This window comes from Fundulus heteroclitus, chromosome 23 (assembly GCF_011125445.2).
Source record: "Fundulus heteroclitus isolate FHET01 chromosome 23, MU-UCD_Fhet_4.1, whole genome shotgun sequence".
Lineage (NCBI taxonomy): Eukaryota > Metazoa > Chordata > Actinopteri > Cyprinodontiformes > Fundulidae > Fundulus > Fundulus heteroclitus.
In genome coordinates, this window is record NC_046383.1 from 15,391,518 (window position 1) to 15,412,191 (window position 20,674).

Consider the following 20,674-nt stretch of genomic DNA (forward strand, 5'->3'; position numbering starts at 1 on the left):
ACGCTTTTTGTGACAAAAAAGTAACTTTTCAGCAGGTTTTAGGTGAGAATGTAGCAGCAACCTGGCATATTGCTGGTTGTTGTTACTATTTCATGTACAAGTCATGTACAGGTGCACATACACATACAAACATACATGTCCCCGGTGTTATTTGCGGTGTTATGTCTGTGAGGAAGTTGGATTTTATATTTAGTATTTAGAATATGACAATATAAACAACTTGAACAGCAATGAAATAGAGAATAATGTATAAATAACTGGTAGGTGGTGGCCAGTAAACAAGCTGAATAGAGGAGGAGTTACGGGGTTATTATGCACAGGAGTTGAGCAGAGTTCGTTAGAGTGATGGATTATGGGATGGAACTGTTCCTGAGTCTGTTGGTTTTGGCGTACAGCGCTCTGTAGCGCCTCCCAGAGGGGAGAAGTTGGAACATGTTGTGACCGGGGTGAGAGGGATCTGCAGTGATGGTTCTGGCCCGTTTCCTGTCTTTGGAAAAGTAGAGGTTCTGAATGGAGGGCAGGTTGGTTCTGAGGATCTTCTCTGCAGTCCTGACTGTCCGCTGCAGTCTGGCCCGGTTCTTTTTTGGTATCGGATCCAAACCGGACCGTGATGGATGAGCAGAGGACAGACTGGATGATGGGTGTGTAGAAGTGGATCAGCAGCTCCTCAGGCAGGTTGAGCTTCCTGAGCAGGAAGTCCATCCTCTGCTGGACCTTCTTGATGAAATCCATCCATCCCATATACGAAGTGGCCCATATATGGTCCAGACCAGGGGCCACCAACACGGGGCCCGCAGGCACCAGGTAGCCCCCAAAGACCACATGTGGGGCCCTAAAGCCTGTTCAAAAAATAGTACAACCCTCAAGTGAGCTGCATCTAAAATGCTATTTTATTTAATTGCTCCTCTTTTTTAAACATACTTGTATTGACATAAATTTAAAATACTAAATGCATTAAAAACGTGTTTATATTACATAAAGTCAAGGTGAGCTCTGACTCTTCTGGTTCTAAGGTCATAAAGGAAGCCCATCGTATGAAAGTAATGAAGTAGCTCTCAACTTCTAAAAGGTTGGTGATCCCTGGTCCAGACTAACACCTGGAACTATCCATCACTCCAAGTTGTCAGGACCAGACTAACATAGGGAACTTCTTACTCCTTGTAGCCTCGGAACCAGGATAGTGTTATGGTTTGTTTGATTTGTGTAATCTTTTGCCAAAGGTTGAGGCTAGTCTAACCAGATATGAGCTGTGTTGAGTTCCTTAAGGAGCCGCTCTCCCTGTGATTCAGAGACGTGCGTTAATTCAGTCAGCTCAACACACCCACAAATTAACACACGCTGGGAAAATAGATAACGTCTCCATCAACACAATTCTTCTTCAGATATCACATGAGGAGGACCTCCCAATAAGGTGCAGGGTGTGTCCAGGCTTAGAAAGAGGCATGTGGTTTTGAGTCGAGGCTCTTCATCTGAGGGGCGTCGCCCGGATTGACTGTTGTAGGAGTCCAGCGCTGTAACCTTGTGATTATTTCTCTGCCGTAGTAGAATAAATGGTTGTGGAGTCATCCACTCTGTGGAGTAAGCTGCTTGGAGGCGGAACTGATGTTAGAGTGTTACTGTGTTACTATACGTATGTTAGGATATCAACGAGGTCAAGTGGAACAAACTATGTATCCCAGGACTGTCTGCCACACTTGGATAACACCGGACAACGAGGAAATGACTCATCTGTCTGATAGCGTCCCAGAGTTGACATCGTTTATCTGCTGATGGCGCAGTTTGGATATGTACGGCCTTTTTATGGGTGTTAACCTAAACTCCTTTATAATGTTTGAATAATGAGCAATCGGGGGTTCTTGCTGATCAAGAGCCCATCAGCGCTGATGTGTTTGTAACCATTTCTCTGACTGTGGTAGATTAAATAATCTGAAATATGCTTTATGCTTTCCAGAGTTTTGCATCTTAAGTGGTCTCAAAGTGGTAGTCGCTGATTAAGGGTAAAACGGGCCGGGTCCATAGAGGATTTAACGCGTATAAAAACTTTTCAGGAAGTAAAGCTGCACCGGAGCTTGGAATGTGTGGCTCATATATGGACCAGAGGAATCTGGCTTGGTTCTTCCCCTTTTTCTTCCACGTTTCCTCATGTTTAGAAGAAGAACTTCATCGTCCATTCCTACACTTCTTCTGGGACCTTTATTTTTGTTCTCAAGATTTCTTCTGTTGTCACAGCAACGACCCTGAAATTTTAAAATATATAGTAATTGCAAGAGACATAAGTCACAGTTACGACAAAGTAAACAATTCAAACTGGAAGGTAAACTCGGCGCTTGGCAGGCAGACTATTTTCACTCTGCTGAGTTCTCCTACTGCTCTCCAATCTGAATTGTTTGTTGTTATTTCAGCTTTTAACTTTTTGTTCTCTTTCATTTTTCTCTTCATAGAAGGTACACCTGGTCTGGTGTTCTGTTAGCTGTGACATCATCAGGGGAGGCAGATCATCCTCTATTACCATCTAACATAGAAAGTACTCCTGGGTCAATGTGAGCTTCTGAGCTTTCTGTGTCTCTGCTCTGTCTTCTCTAACATAGAAAGTACTCCTGGGTCAATGTGAGCTTCTGTGCTTTCTGTGTCTCTGCTCTGTCTTCTCTAACATAGAAAGTACTCCTGGGTCAATGTGAGCTTCTGAGCTTTCTGTGTCTCTGCTCTGTCTTCTCTAAGCCCCAGTGGGTGGAGGCAGATGAGCGTTCACACTGAGCCTGGTTCTGGTTCTGCTGGAGGTTCTCCTCCCTGTTAAAGGGGAGTTTTCCTCTCCACTGTCGCTTCATGCATGCTCAGTATGAGGGATTGCTGCAAAGCCATCAACAATGCAGACGACTGTCCACTGTGGCTCTACGCTCTTTCAGGAGGAGTGAATGCTGCTTGGAGAGACTTGATGCAACCTGCTGGGTTTCCTTAGAGAGGAAACTTTCTCACCAACCTGGAGGATCTGATTTAATTTGACGTTGTAAAATGTATTGAGATGACATGCTGTGAATTGGTGTTATATAAATAAAATTGAACTGAATTGAATTAAAGGATGTTGATTACCCTTTGGCTCGGTATAGTAATAGCTGAACAGATTTCTATACTGACATGAATGGCATAATGATTCATTACTGACAGATACTCAAAGACACCACATTGTTGATGATTCTCACCTAAAGTCTTGAGTAAGAACCAAAGACTCACCAGCGAGTCAACTGGAGCCTCTGAAGGGCGGACGGCTTCTCTCCCAAACATCAGGTGGAACAGGGAGCGCACCGCTGACGTTCTGACCTCAGGTTCTTGTAGCCTTCCTAGAACACAGACGCTCTGCTCTGACCACTAGCCACCACTCCCTGTTCTGTTGGTTGAAGAATAACTTCTGCAGGGCGCTACAAATCCAAGCAGAGAAAAAAAATTAAAAAAAAAAATGCTGAGAAACAGAAAATAAGTGTTAATCCAAAAAACTGTCCGTTGGATGTAGTCATTGGTTTGTCTGGAGACGATAGGCAGCAGAGACACTTCTCTAAGTCCCAGCAGCTGACACCTTTCTGCTTTACCTGTGGGTGGTCACTGATAATGACTGAAATCATATGATGTGAATCAAAAATAAAAAAGTAATAAACATTTCACCCACTCAGCTCATTTGCAAACCTGCCCTGACCGAGAATGTTCTGGGCATCCATGCCTGTAGATCGGGGGTGTCCAAAGTGTGGCCCGGGGGCCGTTTGTGGCCACTGTGCTGCTTTTGTGCGGCCCTCCAACTGAATTTCAGCTCTGGAGGCTTTTTGCAGATCGAACCTTTTTATTTTTAATTATAATAAATTTATTATAGACAAGTTAAAATCTTATTGAATGTTTATTTGAATGTTCAGAACAACATAAAATATTTGCCTTTTAATAACACACTTTTAACATTTGCTTTAATTTCATAAATTTACTGAAATGCAGACCATGACCATTGAATGCTGGAGACAGGCACCAGCACCCCTCAGGACCCCAATAGGGACAAGTGTGACAGAAAATGGATGGATGGTTGGATGGTTTAATATATTTTCTTAGAATGATCATATATTGTTGGGCAGGGTTATGTTATTTATTTTTATTCATTTATTGGCCCTTGAGTGCTTTCGATTGAACAATTTTGGCCCAATAGCTGAAAAGTCTGGATGGATGAGCACAGATGGCTTCCAGCTTCTGCTGCTGGTTTTAAGTGGAAAAGCTTCAACCTTCTTGGACGAATAATCTGAGACGGTCCGAACATGGATGACCTGCTGATGTTTTTGGTAACACCAATTAATGCAATTACAGCTCACTAATAATTATAAAATCTTCCTCAGTAGTAAAAGTACTCCCATGAATCCTAATCCATTTTTTGTCTAAAATTAATTTAAACATTTTCCCACAGAAGCAAAGTGTTTGTAGAAGTCTGTCCTTTATTTTGTTCTGATTTATTTGTTCTGTGAAACAAAAATGACAGAAACGACGATGGACAAATCCTGCTCCATTATTTCCGGTTCGGTTCGGGGGGTTCTGGTCCTGCAGGTGTTTTCTAGTGGGGCTCCAGCAGGTGTCAGCCTCCTCCTGTTTGATCACCATCACCGGATCCATATGAAACCCGATCAGCAGGCAGGCGGCTGACTGAGTTCTCGCCATTTATCGCGACATTTCCTAGACGCCTCCTCGCCAGAAGGTGAATCACACACGCGCCCTGACGCCTCCCCTGTTGATGTTCTGCGCTTGCGCAGTTTGGTGCTTTCAGAAACGCAGCCGAGGTACCGAGCCGCTCTCACTGGAGCCGAACCGAGAAAAACATCCACAGGCGGTTTGATCCGACCCGCTAAAACCGGGAGGAATTTCTCCTCGAGCGGAACCGGCCCGGTCCGGCTCGGTGCGCTGACAGTCCGGCTGGAGGAGACGAACCGGGCCGAGGCAGCAGCCGCAGACCAGAACAAAACGCAGGCACACGGAGCTGGGTTCACCGTAGAACCTCACACGGAACCGGATTCAGTCCTGGACACAGCCAGACGTTTAACGGCGGGGGGTTCGGGGGAACCAGGGTGCATTGGAGGTCCAGTCTGTTCGACAGACTGACACATGTCCTGATGTCCTCCCGACTGTCTCACCTGCCAGTCTGAACCCAGGGTTTACTGAGCCCTCACAGGCAGGATCAACATCAACATCTGGAGGACACCCAGGAGACTTCCAGGAACATAAACCACATCTGGAAGACATTCCGAGACAGAGAGACACCTGTGGGACAACCAGGAGAACATCCAGAGACGAGAACATCCAGGAGAACATCCAGAGACGAGAACATCGGGGAGAACATCCAGGAGATAACAAGACAGAGAAAGGTCTGACAGAAATTAACATCTGGAGGACATCTGGAGGCATTCAGAGACAGAAACATCTGTGGGACACCCAGGAGACATTCAGAAACATAGGAACTACAGGAGGACCAAGATAATAGAAGGAGACCTGGAAGACACTGAGAGACGAGGCGACATTTTAAGGTAAGAAGGATTTCAGAAAGTCCTCTCAGGACAACCTGAGTGACTTTAATGGACAGACAGAGGTGGTGGACAAATGAGGACACATTGGGAGCTTAAATATGACAGGAAAGATGCCTGAAAGTAAAAATATGATTTTATTGTGTTTGAAAAAGAGAAGTTGACATATTTGGGACGTCCCCAGGACTCTGGGACACGGTTGGACACGTGATGGCATGTCCTTTGGTTTGTCCTTCCTTGGCAGATTCCATGTAACTGGGACCTTCAGACATGAACCCGCACCGGTGGACCTGTTTCCCTGTCTCAGCGGTCCTGATGCTGGTCCTGGTCCAGGTCGTGGTCAAGGCCCGCTTAGCGTCAGCGGGACGCTCTGACAGGAACTCCATCGAGGACGCCACGGTGAACGCTACCGTCATGGACCGAGGGTCCGCTGTCCACATGATGAGCAGCGAGGACGGGACCTACGGACAGGACTCGCCCAGAATGGATGCCCGGGGCGTCGTCCTCACGCCGGCCCTGCATCATGGAGGTACTCGCATAAAGGCCGCCGCAGGTCACATGATCAGCCTGACATACTGTTACTCCCATGTTACGCCCATAACACATACATGACATGAAGAACCTAAAGAACCTGAAGAACCGACCCTTCCCAGGTTCCCATCAGAACCGTCTCATTAAACAACCAGAACAGCAACACATTCCAAGCTTCCTGTTATCCTCCCAACACTTCTGGTTCTGATGCTAGGAGGGTAAGAAGTTCCAGATGTTAGTCTGGTTCTGATGCTAGGACGTGTAATAAGTCCCAGATGTTAGTCTGGTTCTGATGTTAGGACGCGTAAGAAGTCCCAGATGTTAGTCTGGTTCTGATGTTAGGACGCGTAAGAAGTCCCAGATGTTAGTCTGGTTCTGATGCTAGGAGGGTAAGAAGTTCCAGATGTTAGTCTGGTTCTGATGCTAGGAGGGTAAGAAGTTCCAGATGTTAGTCTGGTTCTGATGCTAGGACGTGTAATAAGTCCCAGATGTTAGTCTGGTTCTGATGTTAGGACGCGTAAGAAGTCCCAGATGTTAGTCTGGTTCTGATGCTAGGAGGGTAAGAAGTTCCAGATGTTAGTCTGGTTCTGATGCTAGGAGGGTAAGAAGTTCCAGATGTTAGTCTGGTTCTGATGCTAGGACGTGTAATAAGTCCCAGATGTTAGTCTGGTTCTGATGTTAGGACGCGTAAGAAGTTCCAGATGTTAGTCTGGTTCTGATACTAGGAGGCGTAAGAAGTCCCAGATGTTAGTCTGGTTCTGATGTTAGGACACGTAAGAAGTTCCAGATGTTAGTCTGGTTCTGATGTTAGGACGCGTAAGAAGTTCCAGATGTTAGTCTGGTTCTGATGTTAGGACGCGTAAGAAGTCCCAGATGTTAGTCTGGTTCTGATGCTAGTGAGCGATGAAGAGTTCCAGGTATTAGTCTGGTTCTGATGCTAGGACACATAAGAAGTTCCAGATGTTAGTCTGGTTCTGATGCTAGGACGCATATGAAGTTCCAGGTATTAGTCTGGTTCTGATACTAGGAAGCGATGAAGAGTTCTAGGTGTTAGTCTGGTTCTGATGCTAGGGAGCGATGAAGAGTTCTAGGTGTTAGTCTGGTTCTGATGCTAGGGAGCGATGAAGAGTTCCAGATGTTAGTCTGGTTCTGATACTAGGAAGCGATGAAGAGTTCCAGGTGTTAGTCTGGTTCTGATGATAGGGAGCGATGAAGAGTTCCAGGTGTTAGTCTGGTTCTGATGCTAGGGAGCGATGAAGAGTTCCAGATGTTAGTCTGGTTCTGATACTAGGAAGCGATGAAGAGTTCCAGATGTTAGTCTGGTTCTGATACTAGGAAGCGATGAAGAGTTGCAGAGCTGCTCACTGCTGCACTTTATCCGAAAGTTAAATTGAAAGTTATCCTGTATTTGACTGTGATTTACCACTGCATTTTTCTTATCCTGTACTGTAAATTCACTGCAAGGTATCCTGTAGAGTTACTGCAATCTTTCTGAGCTGTATGAAAAAACGAAATTTCGTTCTGTATGCACTCTGTGCTACAAAATGACAATAAAGAAAGTCTAAGTCTAAGTCTAAGTCTAAGTCTAAGAGTTCCAGGTTTTAGTTTGGTTCTGATACTAGGAAGCGATGAAGAGTTCCAGGTATTAGTCTGTTTCTGGTAGGGCTACCGATGAGTTAAAACATGTGATGCTGTTGGGGAAAGTTGAAATAAACAATTACAAATATTTTTTTCACCTGAACAAAAAGGTTTCAATGAAAAAGTTTCTTCTAGCCTGATGTTTTGGCATTAAACCCCTTAGTCGTAGCTTCGGGTCCCTCTAAAACGTTTATGTGGTTCATTAAACACGCATGTCAGGCACACAGAGCACAAGTTGCATCACTTTTAAATAATCAGCTAACACAAGCAGTTCCTAGCGATAAACATATTGTTACCACAATGATACACTAGCTATGTATTGCAGCTGTAGTTTCAGGTATTAGTCTAGCCCTGAGAAGCAGAGCTGATTAGACATTATTGCACAGTACTGTTGGACAAGTGAGTCAGAGGAACAGAACCTGAACAGGTGGTGGAAACGGACCGGTTCTGAACGGGTTCTGTAGCCTGATTTGACTCTAACTGTGAGAGAAATGGTCTCTGGATCAGCAGTTCTCCAGGGAAGGTTGTTCATGTGTTTGTTGCATGTTGTTGATGTCTTCACATTTGAATCTTTCAGACAGACTCAGCTTTCAACTTTGCTCTTGTCAAAGGAACCTGTCCTACAGTTTTCTGCTGCCTCTGTCAATTTCTGGCAGACATTGGTTTTTCTGGCAGGGAGATTGCTGCTGCTGTGTTTTCATTGCAGACATTGCTGGAGCCGTTGGTTTTTCTGGTAGTGAGAATGATGTTGTGTTTTCATTGCAGACGTTGCTGCAGACATTGGTTAATCTTGCAGACACTGGTAGGGAGATTGCTGTTGTATTTTTACTGCAGACGTTGCTGCAGCCATTCGTTTTTATTGCAGACGTTGTTGCAGCCATTGGTTTTTATTGCAGACGTTGCTGCAGCCATTAGTTTTTATTGCAGACGTTGCTGCAGCCGTGGGTTGTTATTGCAGACGTTGCTGCAGCCGTTGCTGGAGCTGTTGGTTTTTATTGCAGACGTTGCTGCAGCCATTGGTTAATCTTGCAGACGCCGCTGCAGCCGTTGTTTTTTCTGGTAGGGAGATTGCTGTTGTATTTTTATTGCAGAGATTGCTGCAGCCATTGGTTTTTATTGCAGACGTTGCTGCAGCCATTGGTTGTTATTGCAGACGTTGCTGCAGACGTTGCTGGAGCTGTTGGTTTTTATTGCAGACGTTGCTGCAGCTGCTGTCTTTTCCTGGTAGGGAGATTGCTGCTGTGTTTTTATTGCAGACGTTGCTGCAGTTGTTAGTTTTCATTGCAGACGTTGCTGCAGACGTGTTTTTATTGCAGACGTTTCTGCAGACGTTGGTTAATCTTGCAGACGCAGCTGCAGCCGTTGGTTTTTCTGGTAGGGAGATTGCTGTTGTGTTTTTATTGCAGACGTTGCTGCAGACGTTGGTTTTAATTACAGTTGTTGCTGCTGTGTGTTTGTCTGTGAAGCTGGAGGAAGCAGCCGCTGTGTGTGCATCCAGTTGAGACACTGCAGAGGCTTTCTGGCTGCTGAAGGACGGAGCGTCTCTGCTCTCAAGTGTCAGATTACAGTCAGGCGCTCCAAGGACACTGCAGAGATGTGCTGGAAGGAGCAGCATCTGCAGCTTCACACACGCTGACCACCATGTCAGACTGTTAAGATCAACGAAGGACCAAACCGCTCCAGTCAGGGACTGAGAGCAGTGAATTGCTTCCTCTTTAACTACCAGGAATGTTGTTGTTTGCAGACAGGAAGTGAAGTCAGAACCACTGGAGTTTAAGATGGGAACAAATTTATCCTTTCTCAGTTCAGTTTAGCACCAGAAAGTTCTGTACAGATGTTCAGATTTCCTCTGATTTAAATCAGGAATAAGTGGAGTGTGGTGGTTTTGAATAAAATATCACTAATTAGTCCATTTTGACTCTCTGAGGATCCTAATCTATGACGAGTAGCACCATGGGACCATTAGTGAACATTTCCTGTAAAGACATTATTGGGACCAACAGCACAGAGTTGTCCTCTTACCATCTCCTGGTCCTAAACCAGTGGTGTTCAAAGTCAGTCCTCAGGCCGTGTGTCCCTCATGTTTTAAGTTTTGTCCTGGTTTACCTCAGCTGAACCTAACGAGTCCTTAATTAGCAGGCCTCTGCAGACCGACAACACATCTGATCCATTTGAATCAGATGTGTTGGAGCAGGGACAGATCTCAGCAGCCTGTCCTCAACCCCAGCAGTCTCCGTTGGGGACGGGTCAGTCCAGTATCCGTACCCTCCTCTTCCTCAGTCGGGCCTTGGTTTATATGCTGTGCCTCTCTGGACAACATGTAGCGCTGAAGGCAGCAGAAGCTGCTCTGAAATCTCAATGTTACCATCAGAGAAAAGGAGATGATGCCAGACTGGATGCTCCTTTTCCACCAAACATCTGGAGGAAGGATCCATCTAAGCCACGATGGTCCATCCAGTCCAGAGAAGCTGACTCCTCCCCTGAGGAGCACATCAGGCTTCTTCTCTGCTCAGTAAAGTCTATGGATGTACCTTGGTGCTGTAGAACTAGACAAAGGTTCTCCTAAACAATCTCTACTCCGTGTGGTAATGGATGATGGTTCTGGATGCAGAACCGTCTGACGGATCAGAGCTCACCGATGTCCCTGATAATCTGGATGGTTTCATAAAATGAAAGTTATGGAGTCGCTGCTTCCTCTAACTGTTTGGGACAGAGTCACCTTTATGGCAAGCTGTTTGACCATTTAATGGCCTTTAAAAACTAAATGTGTTGGAAACATGTTGAGTTAGAAACAGACTTTGAGTGATTTCATACACGCGGTTGTTCTAAAGATCCTAAAATCTAAATGTTGTTATTATGACTCTCTGCTGGAGACTGGAGCAGAATTTAATCCTTGATTTTTCTAAATATTTGATCAGAGTATGAAACAGGTGGATGTTCGTCTCACCTGCGTGGGAACAGAACAGTTTTGTTATCTCGTTATTTCATCTGCTACCATTCAGCGTTCTGTCTGGGTCTAACGCTGCGTCTCTCCTCAGTGGTGGACCGGCAGGGCTGCGATCCAAACACTCGTTTCCTGGTTCCTCCCCGCAACGTCCACTGGGTGGCGCTGCTGCAGAGAGGGAACTGCACCTTCAGAGAGAAGATCCTGAAGGCGGCCGCCTACAACGCCACCGCCGTCCTCGTCTACAACAACTCCACCGACAAGACCGTCAAGATGGGCCACGAAGGTCAGAGTCGCCCAGAACCTGCATTTAGAACCGTTCCCCTCCGTTTGGTAACCTTTGCCAAATCCCTTCAGAAACTGGATCAGAACCAGTTCACTGAGCAGTTCCGCGTCGGTTCTGACTCAGTTCTGAACCGGTTCCGGACCTTGAGTGCAGGAAGGTAACTGTAGGCTGTATCTGCGCTCCACGACGATCGATGAGAGTAAATTTAGCCGACGGTCCGGCTGGATTTCTCTGTGACCTCTGTGTGTGAGAAGGTCCAGCTGGATTACAGCCCGGAAGGTCACAGCATCCAGAACCGAAAATAAACCGGATCAGTCTGAACCTCCCTGCAAGGAACTCCTGAGGCTTCAAGAGAAAGCAGGAAATGAATTAATCTGAGGCAGAAAGTTAAAGGCTTTAGAAAGAGTAACTGGTCACAGGTTCTGATCCAGAATCAGTGGAACCGGGTCTGATTCTGCCTCTGACTGTGGTTCTGAGTGCAGGTACCGGGGACATTGTGGCCGTGATGATCACAGAGGCGTACGGTAAGGAGATCCTGGCCCACCTGGAGAGGAACCTGACGGTGGTGGTCTCCCTGAGCTACCGCAACCCCAACAAGAACATGAACCGCGGCTCGCTGGTCTTCGTCTCCATCTCCTTCATCGTCCTCATGATCATCTCCTCCGCCTGGCTCATCTTCTACTTCATCCAGAAGATCCGCTACAGCAGCAGCCGCGACCGCAGCCAGGTGAGTCGCTGGCACGCCCACACGCTGCGTTCAGGCGCAGCTGGGGGATCTGAATGCAGCACGCCCAGAATGCTGCGTTCAGGCGCAGGCTGCGGATTGGACCCTACCTGCAGCTCTGAATGTTCTCATTGCTGGAATTTGTAGTTTTTTCTCTCTTTTCCTGATAAACGTTGAGTTCAGTAAACTAAAGTTTATAAAATATACAAACTGTGGCGTTTAATGGTCTGTGGGAGGAGCTCTGTCACTCCGAGCAGGGCTGCTGCGCCCTGATTGGACGCTAAACGCTGTCGTCTCTGTCCGCCAGCGGCGTCTCGGAGATGCAGCCAAGAAAGCCATCGGGAAGCTGACGACGAGGACGGTGAAGAAAGGGGACAAGGTAAACATCTACAGCTGCTCTGACACACGCTGCCACGGATTAGATGGTCGGATCCAGACAGAACCGTCATGCTGGTTAATAATATTTGTTGGACTGAAACGGTTCTGTTGTCCGGTTCTGATGGGTTATACTGCAGATGGGCGGTAAACCATCAGCTTGGATTTTACACCAGCATGTTGTTCTGTGTTCTGAAGGAAACGGATCCGGACTTCAACCACTGCGCCGTGTGCATCGAAGCGTACCAGCTAAACGACGTGGTCCGAATTCTGCCCTGCAAGTGAGTCTGGATCTGATACCACATCTTCATGCACTGCAAAAATGAAACTAAAAATAGGTAAAATGTTCGTAAAATGAGTGTATTTGTCCTTGATCTGAGCAGGTAAAGAAGATATTCTGTCAATGCAATAAGATTTTTGCACTTAAAATAGGAACAACTCATCTCCATCATCTTATTAAGTGCTGTATATCTAATTATCTTATTTTAGGGGTCAAAATACTCATTCCATTGGCAGATCATCTTATTTACCTGCTCAGATCAACAACAAATACACTAAATGTAAGAACATTTTACTTATTTTTAGATCCGTTTTTACATCCCGACCGGATCAGGTGCTGCTCATGTTCTCTGAGGCCGCATGGGAGCAGCTCTCTGATTGGCTGATAGACCCCTGTGGGCGTGGCCAGGCTAACGATGGATCCTTAAAATAAACGCCTTGTTTTTAATCTTGACCGGGTTTTAGGTTTCAGGGAGCTGGTTCTGTTATTACAAACAGAACCAGCTCAGGGCAGTACTGGGTCGGTACCTGTCCTGACTCCAGCTGGACATCAGTATCTCACCTGAAGCTCAGACAGAGTTAAGCTGTTAATGTCCAACTGAAGCGGTCCTCAGGACAGGTGTCTCTGTCTCCTGCAGACATGTCTTCCATAAAGTGTGTGTGGACCCGTGGCTGAACGAACACTGCACCTGTCCCATGTGCAAACTCAACATCCTCAAAGCCCTCGGCATCATGGTGAGTCGTCGCTGACATCACGAGATGTAAGACAGGTGTGAAGATGACCGTGTCCTCTTTGTCCTCCCTGTGCTCAGACCAGTCTCCCCTGTGTGGACACTGTGGTGCTGGACGTGGAGCGTTTGGGCGTGGGACAGACTTCTGGCAGCCAGAGGGGGGCGCTGAGTGACCACAACCAGCCATCCATCAGCCTGGAGCCACTTAGCCCCCCCCATCCTGAGAGCACACCCAGAACACCTGCTGACATCGCTGTGGCCATAACCAGTAAGGACACGGAACAACAGGCTGGGACGACACAACCACCTGACATTTAATTCAGTTCAATTTTATTTATATGACAGAGAACAAAAAGTTAAAAGCTGAAATAACAACAAACAATGCAGATTGGAGAGCAGTAGGAGAACTCAGCAGAGAGAGAGAAATAGACCCTGATGTCCTCCAGCAGCCTAAGCCTATAGCAGCATAACTATAGAGGTAGCTCAGGGTAACATGAGCCACTCTGACTAGAAGCTTTGTCACAAAGGAAAGTTTTAAGATTAGTCTTAAAAGTAGACGGGGTGTCTGCCTCACGGACCAAAACTGGGAGTTGGTTCCACAGGAGAGGAGCCTGATAGCTAAAGGATCTGCCTCCCATTCTACTTTTAGAGACTCTAGGAACCACCAGCAGACCTGCTGTCTGAGAGCGAAGTGCTCTGTTAGGAACATACGGGGTAATCAGAGCTCTGATATATGATGGAGCTTGATTATTAAGGGCTTTATACGTTAGAAGAAGAATTTTAAATTCTATTCTTGACATCTAATTTACCCTGAAATATGGCAACTTAAATGGATCAGAACTTTTTGTGTGAGAAATACAGCAGATGTGGATGAATGGTACACTAAAGTACGAGCAGTAAAACTTTATAGTAGGGATGCACTGATATGAACATTTGGTCCGATATTAATACTGTTGTCGTGTCTGATAACCCATATATATATATATATATATATATATATAAAATAAAAAACTGCTCTCTCACACTCCTCAAGCTCACAACAGATCATATTATATCCCTAGAACCACAGAAATATGAAATTTGTTGTCATGGCCCCTTTAAAGGCATACTATGCAACATTTTTCAGTTAATTAATGTGTTCCATACCGTTTTGAATGATTAAATGAGTCATTTCAGGTCGAACAAAGGTTTTCTCGGCCGCCCTGGCGGTCTGTGGGGGAAATACCGTACTTGCAATTGCAGGAGCCCTCGGCCCGCACTCACAGAAGTCTGGTGCAAGACCGCGAGAGTCGGTCTTGCTTTACGGCGAGAACTCCATGTGTTTTTGCCCTGCCATTCACTATATGCACGCGCAAAAGCAACAAAGAACCGTGTGTTAACCTCAAATAAACATGCAAGCATATCGAGGTTTTTTTAATTATTATTATTAATATTTTTGAATTTTTTTTTTTATTCTGGCGAGGCGGTAGCGCTGCGGGAAGCTTGATGTTCATACCTTCACTGTGTTAGTCATTGTTTGTACTGCTGTTTTTTTTTACTTTTTGTTGCGTTCGCCTGTCTGCTAAGCTCAAAACAACCGCGCCTGGCTTGATGGAGAAACCAGAACAGCTGAGCATCTTTATGACAGTGCACTTTTACTTTCGCCCTCTGGGGGGATCCTCGCTGGAAAATTAACCCCGGTTGCATAGTATACCTTTAAACAACTTGGTTGGGATTGGGTCTAACATACAGGTAGAAGGTTTAGATGAAGCTAAAATTTTAGATAGCTCAGAAAGCTCTACTGCTTCTCAACAGTTCAAACACTGCACAGATTCTAAAGATTCCTCCAATGCTGCCTCACTTACTGAGGACGAGGTAATCATGTTTGGGAGGATGCCAATTATTATATTTTTAATGGAATCAGTTTTATTTATGAAGAATCCCATAAAATCATTACTACTGAGAGCTAAGGGAATGGATGGATCAATGGAGCTGTGACTCTGTCTAAGTTTGGCAACTGTACTAAAGAGAAATCTAGGATTATTTTTATTCTCAATTAATGATGAAAAATATGCTGCTCTAACTCTGCGGAGGGTCTTGTTATACAACAATAAACTGTCCCTCCAGATTAAGTAGGATTCCTCTTGGTGTGTAGAGCGCCATTTTCTCTCCAATTTCCTAACATTGTGCTTCAAGGAACGCAGCTCTGAATTAAACCAAGGAGCCAGCTTCCTGTGAATAATCACCTTCTTTTTCAAGGGAGCTACATTGTCTAATGCAGAACGCAATGACGAAGTCACATTGTTAGCAAAGGTATCGATTTGTGAATGGGAAGAAACAGCAATGCTGCCATCTACAGGGCATTTCTGCAATACTGAGGATATTAAGAAGGGGACAGACTCTTTAAGTTTTGATACAGCATTATCCGATAAAGATCTACTATAATGGAACCCTCTTTTGGGGGTGGAGAACTCAGTTAGATTAAACTCAAATGTTATTAAAAAATGATCAGATAGGACAGGGTTGTGAGGAAATACTGTTAATTCTTTAATTCACAATCAATGCCATATGTCAGCACAAGGTCTAAAGTATGGAGGCAGGAACACGTATGGGATCCGTTTCCTCTGGGGAACACCCAGTTTACCCCAGAACCACGGCTCTGCTCGGGGTGGAATGGACCTTAAAACAGATCCTGGTTCCAGCTCTGACTCCTGTGCTCCGGTGTTCTCCTGTCTTGCAGGTGGAGGTCACTTCTTCAACAGGAACTCCATGTCTCCTCGGAGCATCGTCTGTGAGATGGAGCTGCCGGACATCCAGGCGTCCCTCGACCTCTACGAGGACAAGTCCTGAGACCAGTCAACACCAAGCCCCCTGCTGATGGTTGGACGGCTGTGGACCTGGAACGTTCTCACAGAGGGGTTCCTGGTGGAGTGTGGGGCTTTCCGACGTTTTACCAACAATCCCAAGATTTTAAACACTGTTCGGTTCTTCCTCAAGTATTTCTGGATCAGTTTTCAGAGTTTCCTGAGACGCTCACTGGCGACTCAGCCTCTGTGGAAATGAGCGGGTTCTCTTATGGGTTCCCACGGGTTCTGAATGCTAAAGGACTCTGCAAAGCCAGGTGTTCCGGTGAAGGTCATTTGATTTCCAGTGATGTTCCTGGGAATGTTTTCTTGTGCCTGAAGGGATCTGGGTTTGCTGCTCAAAGGTTCTGACGTGTTTCCTTGTAGTGGGCTTTGGTTCTGGAAATGCAGGGTTTTTTTTCTGGATCAGTTCCTCAAGTCCTTTGTTTGGGAGCGTCTGGTTTATATGTTCAGGAGTTCTGTTGGTTCCTCAGAACAATCCCGGAGTTCTTCCTCATCAGCAACAAAGACTTCTGGAATCTCAAAAGTTCCTCAAAGCAGCTGTACTGCTCTTAGATTCTCCTCCTGGTACTTTCAACGGTTCTGGAAAAGGTTCCTGTGATTTTATTTTTTATTTTGGTGTCACTAGAACTATGTCAGTGTGTGTTGACTACAAACCGGACGTGATCCAGAGCAGAACCGGCCCCTAGAACCGTTCTGACAACAGTGCTTCTCTGGGTGCTGGTGAGCTCCCGTCCTGATTGGCTGGTTGCTGATGACCTCATTATGAGTCTGGACTTTAAGAGCAGCATCAGCCTCTGTCATTACGAGGGAACCAAAACCAGAACAGGTCTGGTTCTTCTGGAGAACAAACTTTCAGCATCACCATGGGCGTCCTGTGGTTCTGGTTCTGGAACATCTGGATCTGTGGAGAGAAGCTGAGGGTACAGGAACGGACTAAGGGTTCTTCTGCTGACAGCGGCCTCCGTCTGGACGCCATCGTCCGTGGACTTGTGGAACCTTCTTCTTGGTGTAGATCCAGCTGGAGGTTCTGCAGGACGATGGAGCTCCATAAATCGTGTTCCTTCATGTTCTGAAATGTTCCAGCAGGAAGTCAGAACAAAGCGCCCTCAGAAGGGCCCCTGAAGTGACGGCCTGCTCCTTTAAAGTGTATTCTGAAGTACTCGGCGTGTAAAACTATTAGCACTAATAATCAGTATATTAACAGCATTAAACAATCTATAATCTGACTGATTCATCAGTAATAAGTGACCTGAAGATGTTCTGAGAGACGCTCAGCTGCTGATTTCTGTCCTCATCTGTGTCTGATGATGATGATGATGATGATGATGATGATGGGGGGGGGGGTCATCTGTGTCTACTGCCGCTGCGTCGTGTCTGATTAAACGTCATTAAAGTGTCTCCTGCATTAAGGAGCTGAGTTTGTCTGCCCACTCTGGATGTCGTCCTTCTTTCATCCAAACACCAAAGATCCTCATGAACGATTAAAAAGATCTAATATTTGTCACAGGAGGAGTTTCTTTGTTTCTCTGACAGGTCAGCAGTGGATCCATGAATCCATCTCCGCTCTTAAACTGCTTCCTTGATGTCTTCGTTTAGTTTTCTCCTCTCAACTTTAATGAGCTGACACCCAAACATCCAGGCTGCTGCCTGTCAACCAGATGTTTGCTCAGTTTTGCAGGTCCTGCTTCTGCAGATGTGGATAAACACACTGAGGCCAGGAAAAGGTCTCTCTGTGTTACGCATGAAACGATGAAGAAGCTGAGGTCTTCTGGCCCTCCCCAGTGGGTTTCCACTTCCACCGAGCGTGGAATCGATGGGTTCGGTGTGTTTTTCAGATCAGCTGTGGAGAAAGGTCAGATGATGTAGTGCAGCTCCTGACTCGTCCTGGTGGGGGCGCTAGAGCGGCTGAAGCTGCTGCAGCAAAACAAGCGGATGCAGAAATAACCCATTTTTACTGCTGTAAAAATTGCCTTCTTTTTTCCAACATGTCTTTTTTTTTCATTTTATACTGTGTAACTCGTGTTTTCCAGTGTAATTAATTTAAGATTTTCAGTTTTTAGCATAACTTGGTGCGTTTTTCTTGTTTGACCAACATTGTTCTTTCATACAGTCTATATGTACTCTATATGTATTTTCATTATTTAGTTTTTTAGAAAGATTTGTTAAGTATAGGTCCTTTTTCCACATTTAAATTAATATGATTTATTCTCAGGGCTGCAGACTGTTGAGGTCCTATAGGTTAAATTCCCAGCCTTGGTTTTCTATGTGGAGTTTACAGGTTCTACGGGTATACAGTAATACATACCTGGACCGACTTGTCCAGGTGAGCCCCGCCTCTCACCTGCTGGACACCAGCCCCCCAGGCCACCCCTGATAAGCCGATGTGGCTGGTTGGATTATTTATGTCAGAAGTTTAGCTAACATACGTCACAGGCAGTGAAAGTGTTACAGCAGGAAGAAAATAAAGTGAACTAAATAATTGATCGAATTAACTAAAAACGCGCTGGAACTGTAAAATGAGGAGAGGCAAAGGAGTCAGCTATTGGATGTTTGTTATTTCAGGAAAAATAAATCATGAATTTGCTGCTTTTCTTATTTTCCAGCATTCCAAGGCAGAAAATTAGTTTAGGAGGCGATGCAACAAAGTCCTGCTTCTCATCATAAATCTCATAAATATATTTATGTAAAATATAAATATAAAATATTTAAAGTAGCAGCTAACGCCTAAAAGAGTTAATTTAGGACTATTGTGGTTATTTTACCAGCGCTGCTCCAGCTGGCGCGTTCTCTGACGCCATTGCGCAATGGGCGTAGAAGGCGTGGTTTAGATGTCACACCCGGAAGTGATGCAGAGTCATCAGACTCGCTGAAAACAACAGAACCAGGACCAGACGGAACCTGGTTCCGGACTTCATCCGGAGTTCAGCTGGTTGAGCGCAGCGGGCCGACATGTGGATCGAACCGGAGGAGGTTCTGCTGGCCGGAGCTCTGTGGGTGTCGGAGCGGGCCAACCCGTTCTTCATCCTGCAGAGGAGGAGGGGGCACGGCCGCGGCGGGGGGCTGTCCGGTAGGTTCGGTTCGGTCCGGGTTCGGTCTGTGCGGGTGGGTTGACTGACTAGCGAGTTCCGTTTGGTTCTGTCAGAGGAGACGGGTCTGTTCGGTAGGTTTGGTCCAGTTCGGTCCAGTCTGGGGGGAAAGGAGGAGGGGGTTCGGTTCGGTTCTGTCGAGCTGAGGTGGATACGGGCCTGTCCGGAGAGCTGCAGTCGGCCCAGTTGGTTTTATGAACGGGTTTGGAACTCATGTCACACAACCTGGAACCAGCTGAGTAGTCCTGGACAATAAGGTGCAGAACCAGAACCCCGGTCCAGGGGACAGAACCGGGTCAGACTGTGGCTGGGCTCAGGTCAGCAGGAGGTGACGTCATGAGGAGTCAGCTGACGTTATTTACTTCCTGATAAACAGGTGATAAGTTGTTGTTGTTTTTTTATCATGCGGAGTTAAAGGTCAGCACTTAGACCCGCGAGGGCTCAGGGTTCTGGTGGGTCAGGGTCCGGTTCGGGTCTCTGGGTTGGACCAGTCATCGATGGAGGAACATGCAGTCAGAACTGCACGAGCTGGGAGTGGAACCAGCAACCTTGTTGTTTCCTTCCCTATGTGAAGGCTCTTGATGTTGAAACTGTTGCTCAAAGACTTGATGAGCAGAACATCTTCAGTCTGATGGGCCCAATCTCTGCCTGATGGTGGAACCGAACGGATCAGAACCACCAGGCATTACGAGCTGAACCACTGAAAGTTCTGAGATCTGGACCAGATCCTCCAGGTTGGTGAGAAAGTTTCCTCTCTAAGGAAACCCAGCAGGTTGCATCAAGTCTCTCCAAGCAGCATTCACTCCTCCTGAAAGAGCGTAGAGCCACAGTGGACAGTCGTCTGCATTGTTGATGGCTTTGCAGCAATCCCTCATACTGAGCATGCATGAAGCGACAGTGGAGAGGAAAACTCCCCTTTAACAGGGAGGAGAACCTCCAGCAGAACCAGAACCAGGCTCAGTGTGAACGCTCATCTGCCTCCACCCACTGCGGCTTAGAGAAGACAGAGCAGAGACACAGAAAGCTCAGAAGCTCACATTGACCCAGGAGTACTTTCTATGTTAGATGGTAATAGAGGATGATCTGCCTCCCCTGATGATGTCACAGCTAACAGAACACCAGACCAGGTGTACCTTCTATGAAGAGAAAAATGACAGAGAACAAAAAAGTTAAAAGCTGAAATAACAAACAATGCAGATTGGAGAGCAGTAGGAGAACTCAGCAGAGAGAGAGAAATAGACCCTGATGTCCTCCAGCAGCCTAAGCCTATAGCAGCATAACTATAGAGGTAGCTCAGGGTAACATGAGCCACTCTGACTAGAAGCTTTGTCACAAAGGAAAGTTTTAAGATTAGTCTTAAAAGTAGACGGGGTGTCTGCCTCACGGACCAAAACTGGGAGTTGGTTCCACAGGAGAGGAGCCTGATAGCTAAAGGATCTGCCTCCCATTCTACTTTTAGAGACTCTAGGAACCACCAGCAGACCTGCAGTCTGAGAGCGAAGTGCTCTGTTAGGAACATACGGGGTAATCAGAGCTCTGATATATGATGGAGCTTGATTATTAAGGGCTTTATACGTTAGAAGGAGAATTTTAAATTCTATTCTTGATTTAACAGGAAGCCAATGAAGGGAAGCTAAAATTGGAGAAATATGATCCCTCTTGTTGATTTTCATCAGAACTCTTGCTGCAGCATTTTGGAT

The 20,674-nt window shown here is 46.0% G+C and overlaps 2 protein-coding genes across 3 annotated transcripts in view; both read left to right on the top strand.

Annotated features, from left to right (window-relative positions):
* Positions 1–4,719: 4,719 nt before the first annotated feature.
* Positions 4,720–17,316, top strand: rnf130 (ring finger protein 130). The gene is made up of 9 exons (XM_012858131.3): positions 4,720–5,537; positions 5,779–6,063; positions 10,742–10,933; positions 11,416–11,660; positions 11,965–12,036; positions 12,231–12,313; positions 12,950–13,046; positions 13,124–13,310; positions 15,762–17,316. The coding sequence occupies exons 2-9, from the start codon at positions 5,805–5,807 to the stop codon at positions 15,869–15,871; spliced, it is 1,245 nt and encodes a 414-aa protein (XP_012713585.2). The 5' UTR covers positions 4,720–5,537; positions 5,779–5,804; the 3' UTR covers positions 15,872–17,316.
* Positions 17,317–18,837: 1,521 nt separating this feature from the next.
* LOC105922240 (TBC1 domain family member 9B) overlaps positions 18,838–20,674 on the top strand; it is a 33,897-nt gene continuing 32,060 nt past the window's right edge. For both annotated transcript variants that reach the window (XM_036127046.1, XM_036127047.1), the window contains exon 1: positions 18,838–18,955. In XM_036127046.1, the coding sequence (XP_035982939.1) occupies positions 18,838–18,955 (118 nt within the window). The remainder of the gene's footprint in view (positions 18,956–20,674) is intronic.